General features: G+C 52.4%; 6 protein-coding genes across 6 annotated transcripts; 2 read left to right on the forward strand and 4 right to left on the reverse strand.

Moving 5' to 3' along the window:
- Positions 1-438: 438 nt before the first annotated feature.
- On the reverse strand, positions 439-1,993 carry B0T23DRAFT_369291 (ras-2 protein). The gene is made up of 2 exons (XM_062836504.1): positions 1,500-1,993; positions 439-1,349 (listed from the first exon to the last, which is right to left on the reverse strand). Exons 1-2 carry the CDS (start codon positions 1,605-1,607, stop codon positions 768-770), a joined length of 690 nt encoding a protein of 229 aa, XP_062696776.1. The 5' UTR covers positions 1,608-1,993; the 3' UTR covers positions 439-767.
- A 1,861-nt stretch (positions 1,994-3,854) lies between these two features.
- On the reverse strand, positions 3,855-4,358 carry B0T23DRAFT_369292 (uncharacterized protein). The gene has a single exon (XM_062836505.1). It carries the CDS (start codon positions 4,337-4,339, stop codon positions 3,947-3,949), a length of 393 nt encoding a protein of 130 aa, XP_062696777.1. The 5' UTR covers positions 4,340-4,358; the 3' UTR covers positions 3,855-3,946.
- Positions 4,359-7,465: 3,107 nt separating this feature from the next.
- On the reverse strand, positions 7,466-8,913 carry B0T23DRAFT_9612 (HAD-like domain-containing protein). The gene has a single exon (XM_062842052.1). The coding sequence runs from the start codon at positions 8,478-8,480 to the stop codon at positions 7,584-7,586; it is 897 nt and encodes a 298-aa protein (XP_062696778.1). The 5' UTR covers positions 8,481-8,913; the 3' UTR covers positions 7,466-7,583.
- Positions 8,914-10,151: 1,238 nt separating this feature from the next.
- On the forward strand, positions 10,152-12,737 carry B0T23DRAFT_328985 (uncharacterized protein). Its single transcript, XM_062835690.1, has 3 exons — positions 10,152-11,254; positions 11,401-12,308; positions 12,440-12,737. The coding sequence occupies exons 1-3, from the start codon at positions 10,303-10,305 to the stop codon at positions 12,557-12,559; spliced, it is 1,980 nt and encodes a 659-aa protein (XP_062696779.1). The 5' UTR covers positions 10,152-10,302; the 3' UTR covers positions 12,560-12,737.
- Positions 12,435-12,845, forward strand: B0T23DRAFT_9646 (uncharacterized protein). The gene has a single exon (XM_062842057.1). It carries the CDS (start codon positions 12,563-12,565, stop codon positions 12,773-12,775), a length of 213 nt encoding a protein of 70 aa, XP_062696780.1. The 5' UTR covers positions 12,435-12,562; the 3' UTR covers positions 12,776-12,845.
- A 4,064-nt stretch (positions 12,846-16,909) lies between these two features.
- B0T23DRAFT_391799 (uncharacterized protein) lies at positions 16,910-18,398 on the reverse strand (the record flags this gene model as incomplete). The annotated part of the gene is made up of 5 exons (XM_062837963.1): positions 16,910-17,022; positions 17,059-17,060; positions 17,092-17,442; positions 17,688-17,886; positions 18,335-18,398. The coding sequence occupies 5 exons, from the start codon at positions 18,396-18,398 to the stop codon at positions 16,910-16,912; spliced, it is 729 nt and encodes a 242-aa protein (XP_062696781.1).
- Positions 18,399-19,237: the final 839 nt, after the last annotated feature.

Below are 19,237 nucleotides of genomic sequence, written 5' to 3' on the forward strand. Positions count from 1 at the left end.
GCCAACTTTCCGCTTAGGATGGGGATATGCATATCCTTCTGTGTTGTTACCCCTCCCCAAACTCCAAGAAAACCACCCCTCCACGAAAATCGGTGGCCTTGTGAAAACCCGAACAAAAGAAAATAAGAAGATAAAACATTTGTGAAAACAAAGGAAGGAAAGAGTAAAACGAAGAAAAAAAAAAGAAAAAAGAAAGAAACACACTTTCTCCAACTACCTGGTCGAGAAATTAAACGGAGAAAAAAAAACCAGAAGTGAAGATGATATTTGCGCCCTTTCCCCCCTTTCCCACCTCCTGCCAAATCGGATGCCCTCTTTTAAATCGTGCGCCATTCGCCATCTGGAGAATTCGGTTACGTCGTTTGTGTCATGTGTGATGAGAAAGTGTGAAATGTATGGAGCGTATGCGAGTGTGTGGGTGGTTGTGGTATATGCGCAAATTGCCATGGTTTTGTTTTTTTCTTCATGTTTTCTTCAGTAATGAGTGGTCGCTTCGGATGCAAGCCCGAATGAGTGCAAGTATGTGACGAGAACGCCCGAGTTGATGTGCCGGCCGTACGTGTTGGGGCATATCAGGGGTCCCGGGTCGGGGATATTCGCGCATCGCCCGACGCATTTTGCGCCAAGAACTGGGGGGTTGAAAAACGGGGTTTGGCTCTGTGGGCCGCGGCCGGCCCCCCGGGGCCCCAGAAGGGGAAGCAAGGCAGGAAGTGCGACATTGTTTCATCAGTACCTGCCAAAAGACCCAACACCCATTGCGAAACCGCTCATATAATCAAACACTTTCCACGAGGACGCTTGGGCTTTTCTGTCCCACTGTACTTTTCGCTCTTGCTATTCCCTGATGGCGGTAGCGCGCGCGGTGCTGATTGCCCTTGCTGTCGCTGTTTTCGCAGCTGCTTGACGACGTCGTAGAAGGCCTTTTCAACATTTGTGCGTGTCTTTGCCGACGCTTCGGTGAATTCGCAGCCAAGCTCTCGCGCCAAAGCGTGTCCTTCTTGTGTGGAAACCTCGCGCTCCGTTACGCGGTCGCTCTTGTTGCCCACTAGCATAATTGGCACAGGCGCGGACGGGTTGGTAGCGGCGAGAGGTGAAGATCCTGGGTACGCTGACGGCGACGAGGTCGACTCCTTGACTCTTTGAATCTGGTGGTGGAACTTCTTGATGCGCGCGAAGGAGGAGCGTGATGAAATGCTGTATACTAGCACGAAACCCTCACCATCCCGGATCCACTGGTCTCGTAGTGCCGTGTACTCTTCCTGTCCTGCTGTGTCCAGAACCTCTAGCATGCATGCTTGACCGTCAATGACGACCTGTTTCCTGTAGGAGTCCTCGATAGTGGGATCATACTAGATCGTCGAGATTAGCGACAGGCTGAGAATGCAGGTAGGCGGCTAGTTGGCCAAGCCAGGGAGGGACGTGGGCAATGCAGGGATATGCAATTGCGGAGGCAGATGATCAGCCTGAAGGGAGAAGGGTTGTGAGAAGAGCACACTTACGGTTTCGACGAAGTGCTCCAAGCAGAGCTGGATGGTCAAGGCAGTCTTCCCCACGCCTCCGTCACCGAGCACCACCAACTTGTATAGCACCTGTTTGTTCCCCACCATGATGGAGTCTTGCTGTCGTACTTTCGCGGATGTCCAAGTGTCGAGGAAGCTGAAGCAGCGCCAAGGAAAGCTTGGATGAGGGGCGGACGACAAATATGATTTAGGGGAGAAGAGGAATGAAAGCCGAGGCTTCGCCGCGAGTCGGAATGCGGTGGACTATGGGAAGTCGTAGTGATAGTAGGAGTAGAATGGGTAGGTAGGTAGGTAGTAGTGTTGCGTGTTTGCAGAGAGAAGCTCTAACAAGCGCAGCCACGAACGAGTGGCAATTGGAACAGGCGTTCAGCGACTGAGAAGTGCGGCGCGGATTTGAAGAGTGGTCGTCACGTCGTCGTCGTGAGGGTCGTCCTGGATGTGGTTGCCTCTGAGGTTGAGGTTATGGATTGGGGGGAAAGAAAGATGTGAGGGAGAAGAATGATAAGAAGACGAAGCAGCCGGGGGGGGTTGAATGGCTGGCAGTGGTTGGCAGTGCTACATGCATGGAGTGTGGTTGGGGGGTACGGGTGTCCACCGGCGGACTCGCGGGCGTTAGGTAGGTAGGCCGTGGAGGAGGAGGTGGTAGGTCTGTGCAGTACCTGCCCGCTAGCGACGATACTTTCCCAGCGCCCAGGTCGGTACAACTTGCACCTGGGCTCTTGGCGGAACAGGTCTGGCTGGCCAGAATGGAGTGGATGGGTAGCAGGACCCAGAGTGGATTGAAGGGGAGAGGGGATTGGACCAATGGGGAGGTTCGACTAGCGGGTAAGCGTTGGATGCGCCCGTGGAGAATGGGTGTTCCTTGTGGGGACTGCTGAAGGTGGGCGGCTCTGGCCTTCCAGGTTCCTACACTGCCAGCATGGGCTCTCTGAGTGCCTGTGGATGTCCAGTACCTGGCCCGGCAGGTACCACCCCTCTGCAATGTGGTCCCAGCGGCCCCTACGGATCCCCCTCTAATAAGCTTTGGGATTTTCCAGCAAATGGATCCTCGGCCGACGGGGGTAAGGTAATAATAAAAGAGGTAATGTTAAGAGTCTCGCTTATTCAGTGGTTTGTCAAAGACATATCGGAGGCAGAGCCGGCGGAAGGAAGATGAGATCGGAATGGGACATGTCAAGTTGTCCAGTGTCACAGCTCAGTTCGGGTTTTGGGGCTGTCACGATGGCACCTCACCCAGTGCATCTCAAACGCTTGCCCGAATAATGAGCGAGAGACAGGAGACACTGCGAAGGCGATGCGCCCTTGGCCAAAACCTTAGACGTTAGCATGCCTACAAGCATAACTCCGTTTGACAGATAGATACATGACGTTTTACTTGTACTTATGGTCCCATCCAAACAGTCTTCTTGTGTTTGATCTTGACCCAGACCTCGTCCCCGACGTCAACTTTGACTACCGCGTACCGTCATGGCGCCGGTGGGATGGTCCTGAGCTTTTGTCCCAGGCAAACATTTCCGACCTATCTTTATCTCTCCAAAGTCCAGACCGGCATCTGACCATGTGATTGGTCTGGACAAAAAGAAAGTTGCAGTCCTCTTCCCAGAAAACTTTAAACGTGATCATGACCCTCAGAGCCTCCTCAATGACACTCACTCTCGTTGCCGTACTTGAACCCACATACACCTACATACACCACACACACACACACACGCACACACACATTTCGACATATATGTACACACCTCACATGCATGGCTTGCTGCAACCGTGACCCAAGCGACCTGCCACTGCTAAAGTAGCCTGTGAGCTTATAGGGTGTCCTCGGTCCCACAGCTCGTCCTATTTTATTTTATACATAGTCCCCCCGTCCCGGGGTCTTTGGGCTTGACAGTTCTCTTGTTTAGGGGCTAGCTACTCCCATTTGGGTCAGGACTTCGCAATCGACATAATCGACAAGGTAGCAGTTGACAGCAAGCGTGCTCATGTCGGACAGCTGCATTGGTAACGCAGGCAAGGTTGATAGAGCGAGTTGGCCATCCATTGAGAATGCGGCAAAGGCTGGCTCGTTGGCTGGCAAAGCTGTCCAGTCTGCGAGAACGGCGCTTGCGGGACATGGAGCACCGTTCCAATGGCGCGCGCCTTTGACCCGCTCCATTCGCTCCTCCGTCCACTCGCGCTCAACATCGAGCAAGCGCAGCCAATCTGGATTCGCAGTGGTGACAGTACACGCAGCGTGGTGTAAAAGCAGCTTCCCGTACATTGCCTGGGCCTGCGCAAATCTGGGGCCGTACAGCTACATACTCGACCTTTGGACTACCCTTCTGTGACCCGAACCACGGGATCTGATCCGTTGGCGACACAGGCCTTATCTTTTGCATACCTATCTTTTCTTTTCAGCACCCTGTCGACATTAGTACCTCTACGGACTAGGGACACGGACACACGGAGACACAAGCACAACCTTGGACGCACGCACGGCTCTTCCCCTCCTTGACCTCCTCGTCTGCTCTGCTGCTCTGGTTGTCCTTGCCTCTGTCCTTCCTCGGGCTGCTGTCATCACAATTGCTATCGGGAATTCCAAGACGGGGCCTGCCTTTTGAGACTTCAAGCCGGTCTCCCCCTGCCGACGTGATATTGACCAAGATCATACGACGGATTAATTCCTCATTGATTACGCACGCACTGCGGCAAAATCCGTCTTGTTGGATCTGTAAAGGATCCCGTTCCCCGTTACTGCCGGTTTTGGCTTGGCGCCTTGGTTTGCTACGCTGTGCACTAGTGTACGTGCCAACCACGACGCGGAACGGCGATACAACCATGATAGCATGTCCGGCTGACGATACCGATATCCGGACCCGAGTGGCAAAGACCTGCGGTAGGGCGGGACGGGGTCATCTGTCACTTTGGTTTTCTTAGTCCGGGGAAGTGCCTCAACCCACCACGATCAGTTGATATCCGCTCAACTGCACTGGCACTTTTTCTGAAAGACAAGTGGCGGGTGACGGCGGGGAAATGCAAGACAACTACCATAACTGCCAGTGGGCGAGGCTGAAAATGCGTGACGCTCGGTACCCATATACCCAAACCGCCCCCGGAGCGGGTGCCGGCCTGAATCCCAAAATAAATGCTATGAAAAGAGGGAAACCAACGATATTGGAGGTTTAGAGACGGAGTGGTTGACCACGACACGAAGTGCGTCTCGCATCTTTCTCAAGTCTCTTGAACCCCGGCCTGAGCTCGCACGCAGTTGCGGGAGCCGGCTTGCTTACAAGGTCTGTTTTCTTGACTGTTCTTTCAGTGATTCTTTGCAATTATTCGGGACCGCTATCGTTTTCGTAAACCAACTGAACATTTGATCCAAGTCCCTACTTTGTCGTCTTTCTTTGCTTGCTTCAACGCCTTTTTTCTTTTTTTTTTTTTTTTTTTTTTTTTTTTCCCTCCCTTTGACCCCATTCACCGGCCCTCCCTCCACCTTCATCAGCAAAATGGAGGGGCATCTGGAGGGAGGTTGAAGCGAGAGGACCCCGAAAACGCGTGAGAGGTGGATTTTGTTGCATGGTGGCCGCAGCGGCCCCGGCCAAGTGTCCAAAGCATCGGATACCCCCCCTCCCCAGACCGGCTACAGTACATGCATGAGGTTACGGGTCAGCACCTTCCTCGTCCTCGACGACCTACCGGGAGACGGGAAAGTGTTTCTACCTAGGTACTTTCTAGGATGCTTATCGCCTATCGGTATCGGCTAGGTATCCTCGACTCCATTGTACCACATAGGTCACTTCCCCTCCCCTCCCTAGGCTTGTTCCTTCCCCTCGTCCTTCGATGAAATGTTTCCTCCAGCACGTTATCCAAGCCAGTGAGGGGTTGTTTGGACCTTTGTCTTCATTGAGCTAAAGATCTGGCAGCGATGACTGAAAGTGATGACATTGAGGCAATTCACATTCCCTTCCTACCCATCGTGCGGATTGGAAGCCAAACAAGCGGAGGTTCTTCCGCTGTCAAAGGCAGTGAGTGTGATGGACATGGCATGGTAGGAAGACCACCAGGTACCCAATTCCGCAATTCAGGAACCTCCACTGCCTTTGCTGTTTTGCATGATGGACCCCGCCAACAAAAACACCCCCAGCCTCATCGACTCCTCATGCCCTTTTCCCCTCTCCGAACCGTTGCAGAGCTCAATTGATGTGCATTTGATCCTCATCATGTGAGTTACCATTGTCAACGCTGGGAGGCGCCTCCAGTCACTTCCCAGATTGGAGTTCCAGGACAATGTCTCCCTAGCATGCCACACAATACTAGCCGTACATCTGTTTTAAGTATCTGGCATTCGGAGCAGCGATTGTTGACAGCTTGGCGCCGCCATATCAAGATTCAAACCTAGCAGGCCACGCAATCCGGTGGACATCATGTTCATCAAACAAACCCGTTTTTGCAATTCTGGGTGCTCTTCCCGGGCGGGGATAGGACGACCCATGGAGCCTCGCAGACGGGCATGGGCTGTGGCCATTCTTGCGATTTCTCTAGGCGACAAGCCCGTCCAATGTCATGACCGCCGTCATGCCTCGTGGACGACAAGCCCGAAACGAATACTCAAGTTACCCGAATCTGTCCCCTCTCACGCTTCCCTAGCTTCGCTTAACCAGCCTCCAACCCACACGTTCGGGTGGTTGTTCCCACTTTAGCGGTCTTTCAAACTCCATCAGTGGTCCAATACACAACAACGACGCCAGCATCCTGGCACTTTCAAATCAGGTCCTCAATGTCTACACCGGGTACCCCGGCCGAAGACTCAGGTCCATCAGGCAATTCGGGTCCCTTTTGGTGGTAGGTACTATGTATACGACGGCGACAGCCAACGTTGCGAACGACTACAAAAAAAAAACCACTTCGTTTCTTTCCTTGTCAGTAGCTCCTGGACAAGTTCAGATACACCGACGCCGCGACGCCTCCTACGTGCTTGAAGGGGCATAGAAGGGAGAGTTGACAACAAAATGAGGAAATGACACCTCGTTTGCCTCGTTAACCGATTGACTACTGACCTTATCAGGGCGCCCCATCATGTCGAATAAATCCCTTTGTCGTTGAGACAACCGCCACAGTTTTTGATCAAGTGACCAAATCGCTCACGGGCAAAACTCACAAAAAGACTCACTTTGTCCCACAGTATCTCCTGTCGAGCCCACTCATTTCCTGAAACTTCGATTCGATATAGGGTCCAATAGCAATTCCGGACCTTGGAACGAACCCAACCTGTTGGGACGCGTCGACGACGAAAAGACGGGAAAAATTGGTAACCCATTTGCGGTCAGGTTATGGTCAGGGATGCCGACACTCAGCAACACACGGAAGTTCCGCTCTGAACATGGCCGGCTTCATAAGCGTAGTTCCGCGATTGGACATTGTCAGGGTCGCCTACCACCTTTGAGGTTATGATCCTCTATCCGATCCCCTGGTTTGGGACCTGGCGGTCTGGCATTACTAGTGTACATATTAGGCTCCGTCCAGGGGGAGTGACAGGGGGGGAGGCTCCGGGGGACCGGTCCGGGAAAATCAATATTACTCCTGCTCCATGCTCTTCACTTCCGCACCGAATACGCCGAATTAGGTTCCGTATCGGCGGGTTCGCTAAGAGGCTCGTGGCATCCATCGCAATTTCAAATTTTTTCTCGAAGGGGACAAGGACACGGTCCTCGCGAAACAACCATCTTCAGCATAGCCGGTTCCTGAACCAATGCGTCAACCGAAACTTCCATGTCTTCTTCCCATTTCTGTCCTGGCTCCGAGTCCTGTCCGCCTCACTCCCTCCTACCAGGTTCCGGTCCCTTGGGTGATTAAATGGCAAGGGGAAAGGTACATCACATGCATCCTGAACAGTCTATCCGAGATGCCATGAAAACTCTGACCCGACCAGCCGCCCCTGAATTTCTCCAATCTTCGCCGACAAGGTAGCATCCCGATCCGGGTCCCGAATCCCGACGGAAGGAAAGCGGAAGCGCCATTTCCTTCTCGAAGGCTGACCGCGGTCAGCGCAGATTGCCGATGGTCTGGACCAGGACAACAGGCCACTCAGCCTAGGACTCTGGCCACATCGCCATCGTCGATGTCGACGTTGATGCCCAATCTTCTTGCCGCCTCCACCATGCCCCCTTCACCTTCATCTATCCAGATATCCACCCACTCTCTGGCTTTCTTGAGCTTCTCCTCATCGGCGTCAAAATCCAGCTCGCCGGGTCGCGCAACATAGATGGCCCGCATCCCCTCCTTCTTGGCAGCCCCCAAGTCACCCAAGTGCGCCGCCACCATCGCTACCTCTCTGGGCTGCAGATCCAAGTCCCGCAGCCCGCCCTGGTACACCTTTGGGTTCGGTTTGTACGCCCGGTACATATCGCACGAGAGCAAGCGCTGGAACCCTAGCGGCGAGCTACCGTCGACGCCCTTCTGGCTGTTCAGATCCTTAAGGGTGGCCTGGTTGGCATTGGTCAAGGCGACCGTGTGGTACCGTGAGCCGAGCAGATGCAGACCCCGGATAGTATCGGGCCAGGGCGGGAGGTCGTGCCAGGTAAGGCTGAGCTTCTCGACCTCGGACGGGGTGAAGAGGCCGTCCAGCTGCCACTTAGCCAGCAGGTCGACGAGACTATCGTGGTGGAAGGTGTCGGTGTCCCTCCAGGGTGTTTCGTCGGGGACGAAGGAGCGGGTCCAATCCCCGTAGGCCCGGCGCCATTCCTGGGCGAAATGGGCCCAGTCCTCTCGGGTGAGGGAGCGGGCGCGGGAGAGGACTTGGTCAGACGGTGGCGTGTCCGATGACGTGGCGTTGGAGGCTGAAGCGGAAGAAAGCTTGGTCTCGGTGGCCGAAGCAAGGGTGGAGGCAACCTTTTCCCGCCAGGCTACGCAGGTGCCGAAGACATCAAAGGTGAGTGCTTTGATCTCGGTTGCCCAGGGCGGGGCTTGATGCATCGCCGGCATGGTTCGGAATGCAAGTTGAGGTGGGTAAATGGCCTGTGGCAGTAAGTTGGAGTACAGTGATCACAGGGTGCAAGATCCGATGATCAGGTAAAGGTAAGGGCGGGGAGGCTTTCAAGCAAACAAAGTAGCCTTTACTGTTTGTTTGTTTCAAGTTGTTTGTTTGTGTATTCAAGAGGAGGGACTCCAAAGAACTGAATGATATCAGAAGGTGTTATACACTACCTACTACCCACACTGCGACATCGCTTGCACTATTCTTCCCCGCATCTGCACATCTCGGGAGGGGGATAATTGCGCGATTGCAACGTCTCCAAGCACCTTTCCAATCTCTTCTCCAATTACGTCATTAGATGAAAGAGTTTCGAGAAATATTCCAGTCAGCTTATGGCACACGATAGACTTCTTAACCACTTCGCTGTATCGAATCGCAAAGATCCCCAAGGAAGTCTCTCAAGACTGCAAATAACAAGGTAGTTGGAATGTCTGTTGGTGCAAAAATGGTGGTTGTTGTTGCTGCTAGAGTTGACAGGCGAAACAAGGTAGGCACGAGGCAGGCGTTGGCAGGCTGGAAGCGTTCATTCGGGCCCGAATAACGTCACCCGGTCCCCGCATTCATGGGGCCGAAACGGCTGCCACGGGATAATCCCAGCATGACCAACGGCACAAACACGGCAGGCACGGGTCGCATTCACAAGCCAGGAAAAGATGGCAGCGATCGAGATGGCGTAGATGGTTTGCTAGGTCGTTAGGTTCGCAACCACGCCTTTCCACGTTCCTTCCCCCAAGTTGGGGTGGACGACAAACACCAATGACAATCCAAGGAGCAGCAAGGAACACCACCGGTTTCGGGACCGGCGCCGTGCTGCATGGCTCCCGGAGTTTTTGCTCCTTTTTCATCGTAGATCATCTATCGTGCTAACGGCTCTTCTTCTTTTTTATTTTTTTCCTATAGCAGGTTTTGTCGAAAGCCCACCGCCACATCTCAATCTCAACACCCCTTCGGCAATGGCAAAGAATTTTCGACGAATTACACTACTCCTTCTGGGGGCGAGCAAGGACCAGATGGACGGCAAATGGCGACTTTCTGGACAAACGAATATTGCCAAGATTCCGGCGACGTTCTCTTTTATCGATGTGGTTCTCAAGAACTCCCCCCACCACTCATATGCGTGGTATCATTGTCACGTTTTCACTTTTTCTTCGCCTTCTCGAACACCTTCCATGTTGGGATTTACATCCGATCACTGCCGATTTACAAAGAAACCGGTCGCAATGCAAATGATGAAATACATGTCCAACTGGGCTGAGTTGGTTCCACCAAGCAGGGGGAAACAGTGGGAACGATCGTCGACCTCCAGCCAAGTTCTGATGTAAACCACTTTTTGCGCGTGTAAGTGGTTGGACAAGGCTGAATCTTCAACATCTCTTCGGCATTAACGTCGGAGACATAGCTCCTACGTTGTGTGCTGTCGAAAACTCTTATCAATATGTGAAGTAGGATTATAGGCAAGGCGTGGAGAAGAGGGTCGACGCGCGGCGAGTCTGAACGGGTAGGTACGGATCTTTGTGTTTGGAATATATCTCATCTTCATATTTGTATGGTAGTGTCCCACAGAAAGACAGACAAGAATACTGACCTTGACTTTATCAAACCATACACCCTACCCAAGTAAAAAAAAAAAAAAAAAAAAAAAAAAAAAAAAAAAAAGACTAGATCTTGCGCCAAGATCGTATACGCTACAATCATCACCAACAAGAAGAGAGATCCAGACTTTACACTCTCCCAGAAAAGGGAAATATCCAGAAGAAACAGATCATATTCATGGGTAACACAACAAGCCCTCCCAAGCGGAAGGACTCCAACCACTTCACTGGCCCCAAACACTACAACGCTGCCTACACCAGCGGCGCTTTCTCCTTCTTCAACCCAACTGCCCGCTATCACGTCCTCGCGCCCCCAAGCCACAACGAGGTCGAGCCCCAAGTCGATCCAGCAACAGGAAACAAGAAGAAGCCATCCCGAGCCTCCGACGAGCTCTCCCTAACCGGTAACGAAGCCGCCTCCGTCCTCGGCCACCGTACCACCAACGACACTACCCAAGAAGCCGCCGTCGCATCCCTCCCTCAGGACACCGACATCCCCACCCTCTCCGCCGACCAGATCGGCCACGCCCTCGAAGCTACCGATTCCCAGCTCAGCGCGCAAAGCTCGCTCCAAAATGCCGCCAACGCAGCGACCGTTTCGCCCGAGCGGCTGGCGGGTGCCCTCGGCACCTCACCTTCTCAAATCGGAAGGATCGTCCAGCTCGGGGCCGGGAACGGGAATGGTAGCAAGACGTCCGTTAACACCACGCAGCAAAAGCAGCGAGAACAGGATCAGAAGGATAGTGGGGTGTATTATGTCTGGCGGAGTAGGGACAATAGGAAGGGCAGACATGCGGCGGTTGTTACGAAGCCAGAAATCTTGCGGCGGGGCAAGCATAAGGGGAGGAAGGAAAGTAATGGAGGAGGAGGTGGAAATGAAGAGAGTGGGAAGGATAACGACGATGGAGAGGAATGTGGCAGGACTAGTGGTGGGTGGAGACACAGGAGAAAGTTGCAGGATGAAGAGAAGGGTGAGGGGATTGAGGAGGAGGATGCCAGAGAGGAAAACCGGGGGGAAGGCCCGAGAGTCACAAACAGCTGGATATCGACGTGGCATGGTGTGTCGAAGATGGTGACGAGCTTTCCGTGGTGGGATATCAGTTATGATGTGGCTTTAACGTTTTTCCTTGGTAAGTTTTTTTTTTTTTTTGTTTATCTTGTCTATGTTCTTTTGTATTGGTGACCACTGCCCCCTTTCCCACTACCCCTTTTCGGCATGAAAATGGGAGTGAGCGAGTTGAAAACAACAAGACTGGTTGCTAACGGGTTTCCATAGCCGCGATATCAAGATTAATCAACGGCTTCTTCGTCTATCTCCCCCTCAGCACACCCGAATCCGAATTCGAAGGCGAAAAGACCGGCGCCGGCGCCACCCGTCTCATCACCTGTACTCTCGTGGTCATTTCATCAGTCCTGTTGATGCTCGAAGCCGTTAACGAAAACCGTGCCGACTGCTTCGGCTGGGCCCTCGAGGAAAGTCTCGCCGGCAACGCGGACGGTCCCCGCTTGCGCTCTGAAGAGCAACAGGGCAAGCGATGCACCCACCACCATCACGTTCGCTACGTCATCCTTCGGGGGTCTAACCCGAGAGATCAGCGCAAAGCCGTCGTGGTACCCGTCTCTGTTTCCGTGCCCGATGACCAGAACTTGCACAACGAGAAGAGAGATGACCCGCAAGCTCACAGCGATGGCGATGCCTCGGACTCAAATGACTCCGACGGGAAGGGAGAAATCAATAGCCACCACAACCACCAAAACCCCTCGCGCGCGTGGAAGTGGTGGCCATCCTCCGACGAGCTCAAGTCGCACTACCTGCACGAGATTGGCTTCCTGTCGTGTATCTTGCAGCTAATCGGATCGATAATTTTCTGGACCGAGGGTTTCACCGGTCTGCCAATTGTCCAAAACAACATTTCTACGGGCGCGCTTGCTGGGTGCTACTGGGTGCCCCAGGTTGTCGGAGGCTTCTTCTTTGGTCTTTCGGCGGTCTTGACCATGGTGGAAGTGCAGGACAGATGGTACGTTCCCGCGCCAAATCTGCTCGGATGGCATATCGGTGCTTGGTGTCTGGTGGGAAGTTTTGGGTTGATAGTTACGGGGGCGCTGGGGTTTGTGCAAAATGCTGGGGCGCAGTATGAGTATGCGGTTGGGATGGCTACTTTTGTGGCAAGTTGGGCTTTTTTGGTAAGTTATCTATCGTTCTTCTTGTTCCGGGTGGTGGTTCTTCTATTTCTTTCCTTCGGGGACGAGTACACTCGTTCTCCATCAGATGATTTTTCTGGAAAACCATATGCTAACTACTGCCAATCATTTAGATTGCTTCAGTAATTCTGCTGTTCGAAGCGCTGAACAAGTATCCCCTTACGGTCAGCACTGCACCTCCTTCACGCCAGCCTCATATCCGCCCAGATGCGGAGCAGGAGACTGGGGCTTAGAGGATGAAGTGTGATAGACCAAATTGGCTGTGCCATATTTTCCTCCTCGGCACTGGGTTGTTGGGGCATTTCATCGGACGATATATTGGAGGTTTAGACAGAACATTGGCAGACTTGATCTCAAAGTTGTGCGTTGGGTTTTTCATAACAGTCTTGTTTAAAAGTGATATTCATATACATTATACCATTCTCAGCATATCAACTATAACATTGTGAGACACAGCCTTCTCGTGACAGTACCGCCCTCGACACTCGAGGGTGGAAGTTGCTGCATGGCGCAACAAAACGTTGTGAACCTAAGTTTTCTCCGACAGACGAGTCTCAATGTACATCGGTATCGTATGAAGAAACCTCCACTATGACCCCGAAAGTACACTACCGTAGATGAGAAAAGTAGACTGACCGTGCATATAGCCGGCTATCATCACAGCAAGCAGCGAAAACTTACAGCCATAGAAGATGATGACGCCTTGGAGATACAGCACACTGTAGTTGCGCAGTTTATATTTGCGGGCATAGTCGCAATATTGAGAGCTTAGTAGATGTTTCAGATAGGTATTGGCAAAGGTACACTGAGCCTGAAGAATCACATCAGTTCGGCCACTCATACAGAGACCATGAAGAAGAACGGGCCCTCTTCATATCCTTGCAAGAGAAACCCTTCTCGATCTTGAATATCGGGGAAGCGATTTTTTCACTGTCTGACTTTGACGGGAGATATAGTCCAGCCATGGCTTGGTTGTTAGTTCGAGACCTCGTGTCAACTTTTCCAAGCGTTTTTATGCTGTGAATATGCTACTAAATGCACCACATCAAATCTTGTTGATGACTCTCGCATTCATGTCGAGATACTCATTCAGTCCTTAAAAGGTTTGGAGCAATTTGGAAGACATCTCGTCCAGTGTACCAGGAATGAGTACCTACCCAGGTATCAAGCTAACAAATACACCAGTACTAGGTTGTATACACTACTGTCGGATGTGAGATGTCGATTAGACTGGAATAGACGTCCCATGATTCGTCACATTACTTGTGACCATCAGAATGTCCCTATGAGTTGTCAAGAACTAGCTAAAGGTTCTCGATTTCGCAGTCAATTTGAGCCTTGAAACTGTGAGGTCCAGAAACATGGACATTAGGACGTGTTTGTCGAGCACTTTATCTGAAACGAAGCACCAAAACATTTCAGGATCAAGCCCGATATAAACAACATCAATCAAATAAACCTGGAAAAACCGGGCCCTATGGAAAGTTCCTTTGCCCTCTTTCTTGCGACCTCCGCAGCCAGGTTTGGGAGACGTTCATCATGTGTGGGCAGCACGCGTGTTCTTTGCACCTCCATTTAGTCGTCCATGGACACAGTTCTCTTATCTCCCGCCTCATCACCCTCGCCAACGGTCTTGAGAGAGTTAGAGGTAGTTCTGGATCTCGGTATGCATACTTGCTCAAACCTCCCCAAACCGTTGACCGGAAAAGGGGCTCCGCAAGTCCGCGTACAGCCAGACATGGAGCGTTGTAGGATAGGTAGGTAGCAACCCCTGGGAAATTTTCTATTGCCCTTTGCACAACACCCCTGGAATTTTTGGCTCGGCTCTGCAGGTACGGGCGACACGAGGACCCATCATGGAAGCTTTAGCCTGCATCATGTAGCAGTGCCGTACGTACGCTAGCGCATGCAATGCGCTGCAGTTGTAGTGATCTACGATGGCGCCGCGACTGATGGAGAAGTCTTGGATGATCGTTGGAGTGACGGGGCTGATGATCATTCATCCATAATGTGATGGGATTTTGTTGGCAGTGAGAAAGACATCAGAGATTTTTGAGGTACACTACTGACTTAGGTATCCAGCTACCTGTCAGAATCACGAGTGCAATTGACGCGAACCGTTGGATGCTTCTCGGGAACCGACAGAGAAACCGTCTTGTGCCGACTTGGCAAGACACAAGAGACCCAGGGGGTCGCGGAGAGTTTGCGAACGATTGGCCAATGCACTTTTCCTCACTCTTCAGATACAATCCAGATTACTGACGTGTCTCTCCTTGCAAAAGGAGCACGGAGTTCATCCCATCAGCCCAGCCCAAAGTTCAGACGGAACACATCGCACCGTGGGAGGCGCATGGTGATTCGGTTCTTTTCCTAGGCGAACCGGGACACATCCCATTGCGCCGAGGATGAGAATGAGGATGATGGAAATGATTGTACGTACACCTCAAGAGGTGTAAGGCATGTTGCCTTCTCCTTGGTAGTGTACACCTTTGCTAATCTCCCGCGGATGCCGCAACGGCACAACCAAGTTTGTAGGGAAGTGGAAGTAGGAAGCGAATGGAACACTCGCTGAAAGGCGATGTTGTTGGCTGCGTTGCACATGCAATCAACACACACAGCAGAAACAAGTGAACATTTCTTTTGCCTTTTTCAAACCGTGACGGCCGTGATTTGCCGGTCCCCTCTCATTTTGGCCCGTGTTGTCTCACGCTTGTTGCTTTTTTTTTTTTTTTTCTTTTCTTTTTTTTTTTCTTTTTTTTTTTCTTTGGTTAGGCGCTGTTGGCCGCTGTAGTGACGCGGGGTTACATATCTAGTTGCTCCTACAGGTGCTGAGGTGCTATCGAAGGCAATCCACAAGCTGGAGGGTCATGTCCAAAACCTGCCACGACTGGGATGGTCGGATCGACGGTGAGCCTGGGATAACGCTGTTGAGCGCTTAAGCCCTCTGTGGGGGATCGTGAAGGAATATGCCCGTCGCAATAGCATAGTGAGGTGGTACTATGCGGAGAATTAGGGGGCCAACGGGCGATCCTCTCAAAGTCGAAGCATGGGACCTTGGTGCAGGAATGTTGGTGATAAGGTTGAAAGTTGATGACCACATGTGCTTGTCTGTCGAATCTGTCCGTGAGGACGGCATCATTTTGCAGACACGAGATTGGTTATGCGAGTGGGTGTGAGAATGCAACCCCAGACGGTTTTTGTGTAACGACAACCAACATCTTCAACATCATGGACCTTCGGCGAAATGTCTCAATTGCTCGGGGGGAACGGCCTGCGGATGACAGGCAATTATTTGGTGGATGTTCGCGCAGGCTGAGACTCGGGCGCGGGCGTGGCGTACCGGTACTGTCCTTTTCCAACGCCATTGGTCATTGCACCAATCTGCCCTCCGCGTCCCTACAAAAAGCAGCACAAAGTTGTCGTCGCCGTCACCGTCATCGAGGGTTTTGAACGAACGGATGGCATCCGTGAAGCCGCCGTGATGAGGAAGCTAGGGGCTCAAAGTGATGGTTCCCCACTGCTAGTGATTGAAGAACTTGTGATCGGCGGTCGCCCCATCACAGAAAAGAAATTTGGCTGGCGCAATGGCAGCATCCTACTGGTCAATCGGTCACATCCAACCTTCGCTGACCCGGAACCAGAAGGGTTTAGTGCTTCCAGAGAGCCTTTGACGTTGGAGAGGTTAGAGCAGAGCCATTTCTGGACGGCGAGCTTCAGCGTTTCATGTGGCTTCGCTGCGGGAAAGCCTGGGATAGCTTGGCGAGCCTCAGTCCCGGTGATGGTAGGCCAGGCCCTTCAGCCAATTAACTCGTCACACGAGCACTTGTGTTCTTTTCAGTGGTGCAGGGTACGAGGTCGCATCTCCGATGTGATGGAGACGGCCGAGGGTGTGGTGATGATGGGCAAGATGATGCGTCAATATCACATCTTGAAGCGAGAACGGGACGGCTTCCAGAAAGTCCCAGCTTATCCTGAATGATACCTTGGATATCTCGATTCTCCATGGGACGACAACCCATCTTGGCGCACCGCGTGATATTCCACAACGACTTGTAATATAGGTAGGTGGCATGTTGGGATTGTACATACATCGAACACCATGTGTATCATCAGCACAGACGGGTTCGTCCTGACGTTACGGAGCCGCTTCAGAGGGTTTTTTAGGCCATTGGTTTCTGTCATGGGGTTCGCTGCTTCCCGGACCCGAGCTGTACCTCCCGGCGACCGTTTCCCTGGCGTTTCCAAGTCGTCCACTAGTAGTGTACGCAGTAGTGGCCAGACGAGGCCGAGGCCAGGAACCAAAGGAACACATTGGAAAGCTCTCTTTGGCTTCCAGCTGTCATGGTCGCCCCTGTTGGTGATTTAATAACCTCGGGTGTGTTTTGGCGTCCCAGCACTGTAGTATACTGTCTCACCTGTAGTCTAGTTACCTAGGTAGAACTGATACAGCGGCCTCTTGTCTCGAAGGTTATCAGGGGCAATGAAGTGCCAAACCACGAGAGATTGAGACATGAAGATTTCTGCCATCAGGGTTACAGACATTGGAGATTGTGTAACCGCCAAAGTTTAGCGAGCCGGCCCTTCTAGTTTACTGAACCTCGAACGATAATGGTCCGTGAGCTGTTGCCCACAAGGAACGGGACCCCGAAAATATCTCTGCGGGAGGCGGACGGGAGAGGGGGAGGTGCCCCAAAATCTGTGTATGTAGTCAGGTAGGTAGGTACCTACGTACCTCTACACAGCAAAACACAAGGTACCCACCTACCTTATCTTAACTTGAACCACACTGCTGCCCCTGCACAGCTCCTGCAACATATTTTCTCTCCTCGACGGGATCTTCACCTCCCCGTCCATCTGCCATCGGACGCTGGTCGCGCTTGTGTTTTCCGTTGAGACATCTCTCAGCGCATATGCCGTCATGGGAAGCCGTGATGATGGCCAATTTCTGGCCCTCTCACGCGCCTGGCGCTTCTCTCCGCCAGCGAGATTGGATGCTTCTGGCCTGCCAGTGTCTGGACCCCGACCGTCATTCTCTCGCTGGATGACGGCCTTGACCTCATTGAGGTGAAGTCCCCGGCTGGGGGGTCTGGTCGCCACGGGGGCAACCACGATCTCTCTGGGGGTTAGCGCACCACTAAATGCACCTCCTGGTCTCCCGTCCTACTTGTACACCACCAGAGAGAGAAATAGTGCGCCCCCCTTGTTACATCATCTCGTACTGTCGGGTACTGTACAAGCAGGCAGCTGAGTAACTCATCCTCTCACTCTTGCCCTTCATCAAGCCTCTACACTAGGCTCGATTGGAAAGTGGATCGCTTCTAGCACTTAACCACCTCAACCCATGTCCAGTGAAGCACTCACTTGGACCAGGCAACCAGGCCTTTGCCTCCAAAGGGACGACGAGTGGAAAGTGGTTGCTTGGTTTCTCCTGGGGACCTGGTCACAGTCTCGTTACCTACAGTAGAAACCCCTGGAAGTGCAACCCCCTGGAAGTGCAAACACCCCACAAAGTGCAAGTTTTTGGACGGCCGGAATTGTTTTCCCATATAAAAACTGCAAACTGCAAAGTGCAAAGGATTTGGCTAGGATTTGCAGTTACAGGGGTCCAACTTTGGTGGGAGAGAACACTTATACCCGGTTACCGAGGCTCCAAGGTCCCACTTTTTAGTATAGCCAAGCGTCTTCAAGTGGCCGGAGGGGGCTTCATGGTCTGTGCACCAGATCCCCCAACTACAAACACCCAGAAAGTGCAAATCTTTTTGCCCGCCCGGATGAGTTGCAGATTCAGGGGTTTCTACTGTACCTTGTATCGATCCAGTCCATGTTCTTTGCGACCGGGTGCGCATTGTTCTTTTCACCTTTCGAGTCGCAGCCGAATTGTGCTCCTCAGGTTCCATTCTCCATCCCGTCGTCTATTTCGACCGGACTCTGGACTCTCACACGCCGACGTTGAAGTGTATTAGACGTTGCGCCCTGTCTGTGCTCCGGCTACTGCCCGTTGTACATACCGTCGTCCTCTCCTTGTGTTCGGGTAGTGCCGTGTCGGTGCGCATCCGTCAAGGCTTCACACATTGCGCTTTGCCTTACAACTTAGAGGTAGCCTTGTGAGACCTCCGATTCCCGTACCTTCGTTTTTAGGTTGCCTAGGCTGTCTTGGTCGTCGACCTGTCTCAGACGTGCTGCCCTATCGCCACTCACGCCATTGCTGAATTTTCAAATTCATCAAGAAGTACTTTGCAAAACACCAAGTCGGCTTCGCTCGCTTTTTTCTTGAAGAAAGTCCCATTTCCCCCCTCCGATTCTGCATCCGGTATGTATTCGTCACTCAACGTCTCGATGCCCTCCCTCTCCGCTTCTACCGGGCAGTTACGAGCTTTCACTACGTGAACTATTCACGTGTAGTGCACCACGAGGCTCCGAGGTCCTTCTTTCTGTGCTCCATTTTGTGGGATCAATTTCATCTAAATCTGCACGTTATCATGTTACCAGCCGTACCCCCCTCCTTGTACCTGGTGGAACGCTGACCAAAGGAAAGACCACTCCAGGCAGGACCAACTAGATTCCTTACTGGGTAACACACCGCAGCTTCCTCACTTCGAAAGTGGAAGATTCGGGCTGTTTCACCTTCTTGACTTGTCCCTATTCAGCAAACAAGTGCACTCCTTTCTGGAATTTGGACGCTTTCGTCCAAAGCCCTCCGATAGCGGATTAGCTTGACGTCCACCAACTCCATCGTTCGTGCGCGTCGCCCCAGGTGGAAGTCGAAACGACCCGCTCACTTATCATCTCATTTACACGCCGATTTGCGGGCTCCACTCGTTCAAAGAGAATCGGAAAGTGCAAACGATTGGGAGGGCGGAAAAGAGGAAGTTGATACCCACCAGACTGGGCTTTCTTTCTGGATGCCAAAT

Source organism: Neurospora hispaniola, assembly GCF_033458365.1.
Source record: "Neurospora hispaniola strain FGSC 10403 chromosome Unknown B0T23scaffold_1, whole genome shotgun sequence".
NCBI lineage: Eukaryota > Fungi > Ascomycota > Sordariomycetes > Sordariales > Sordariaceae > Neurospora > Neurospora hispaniola.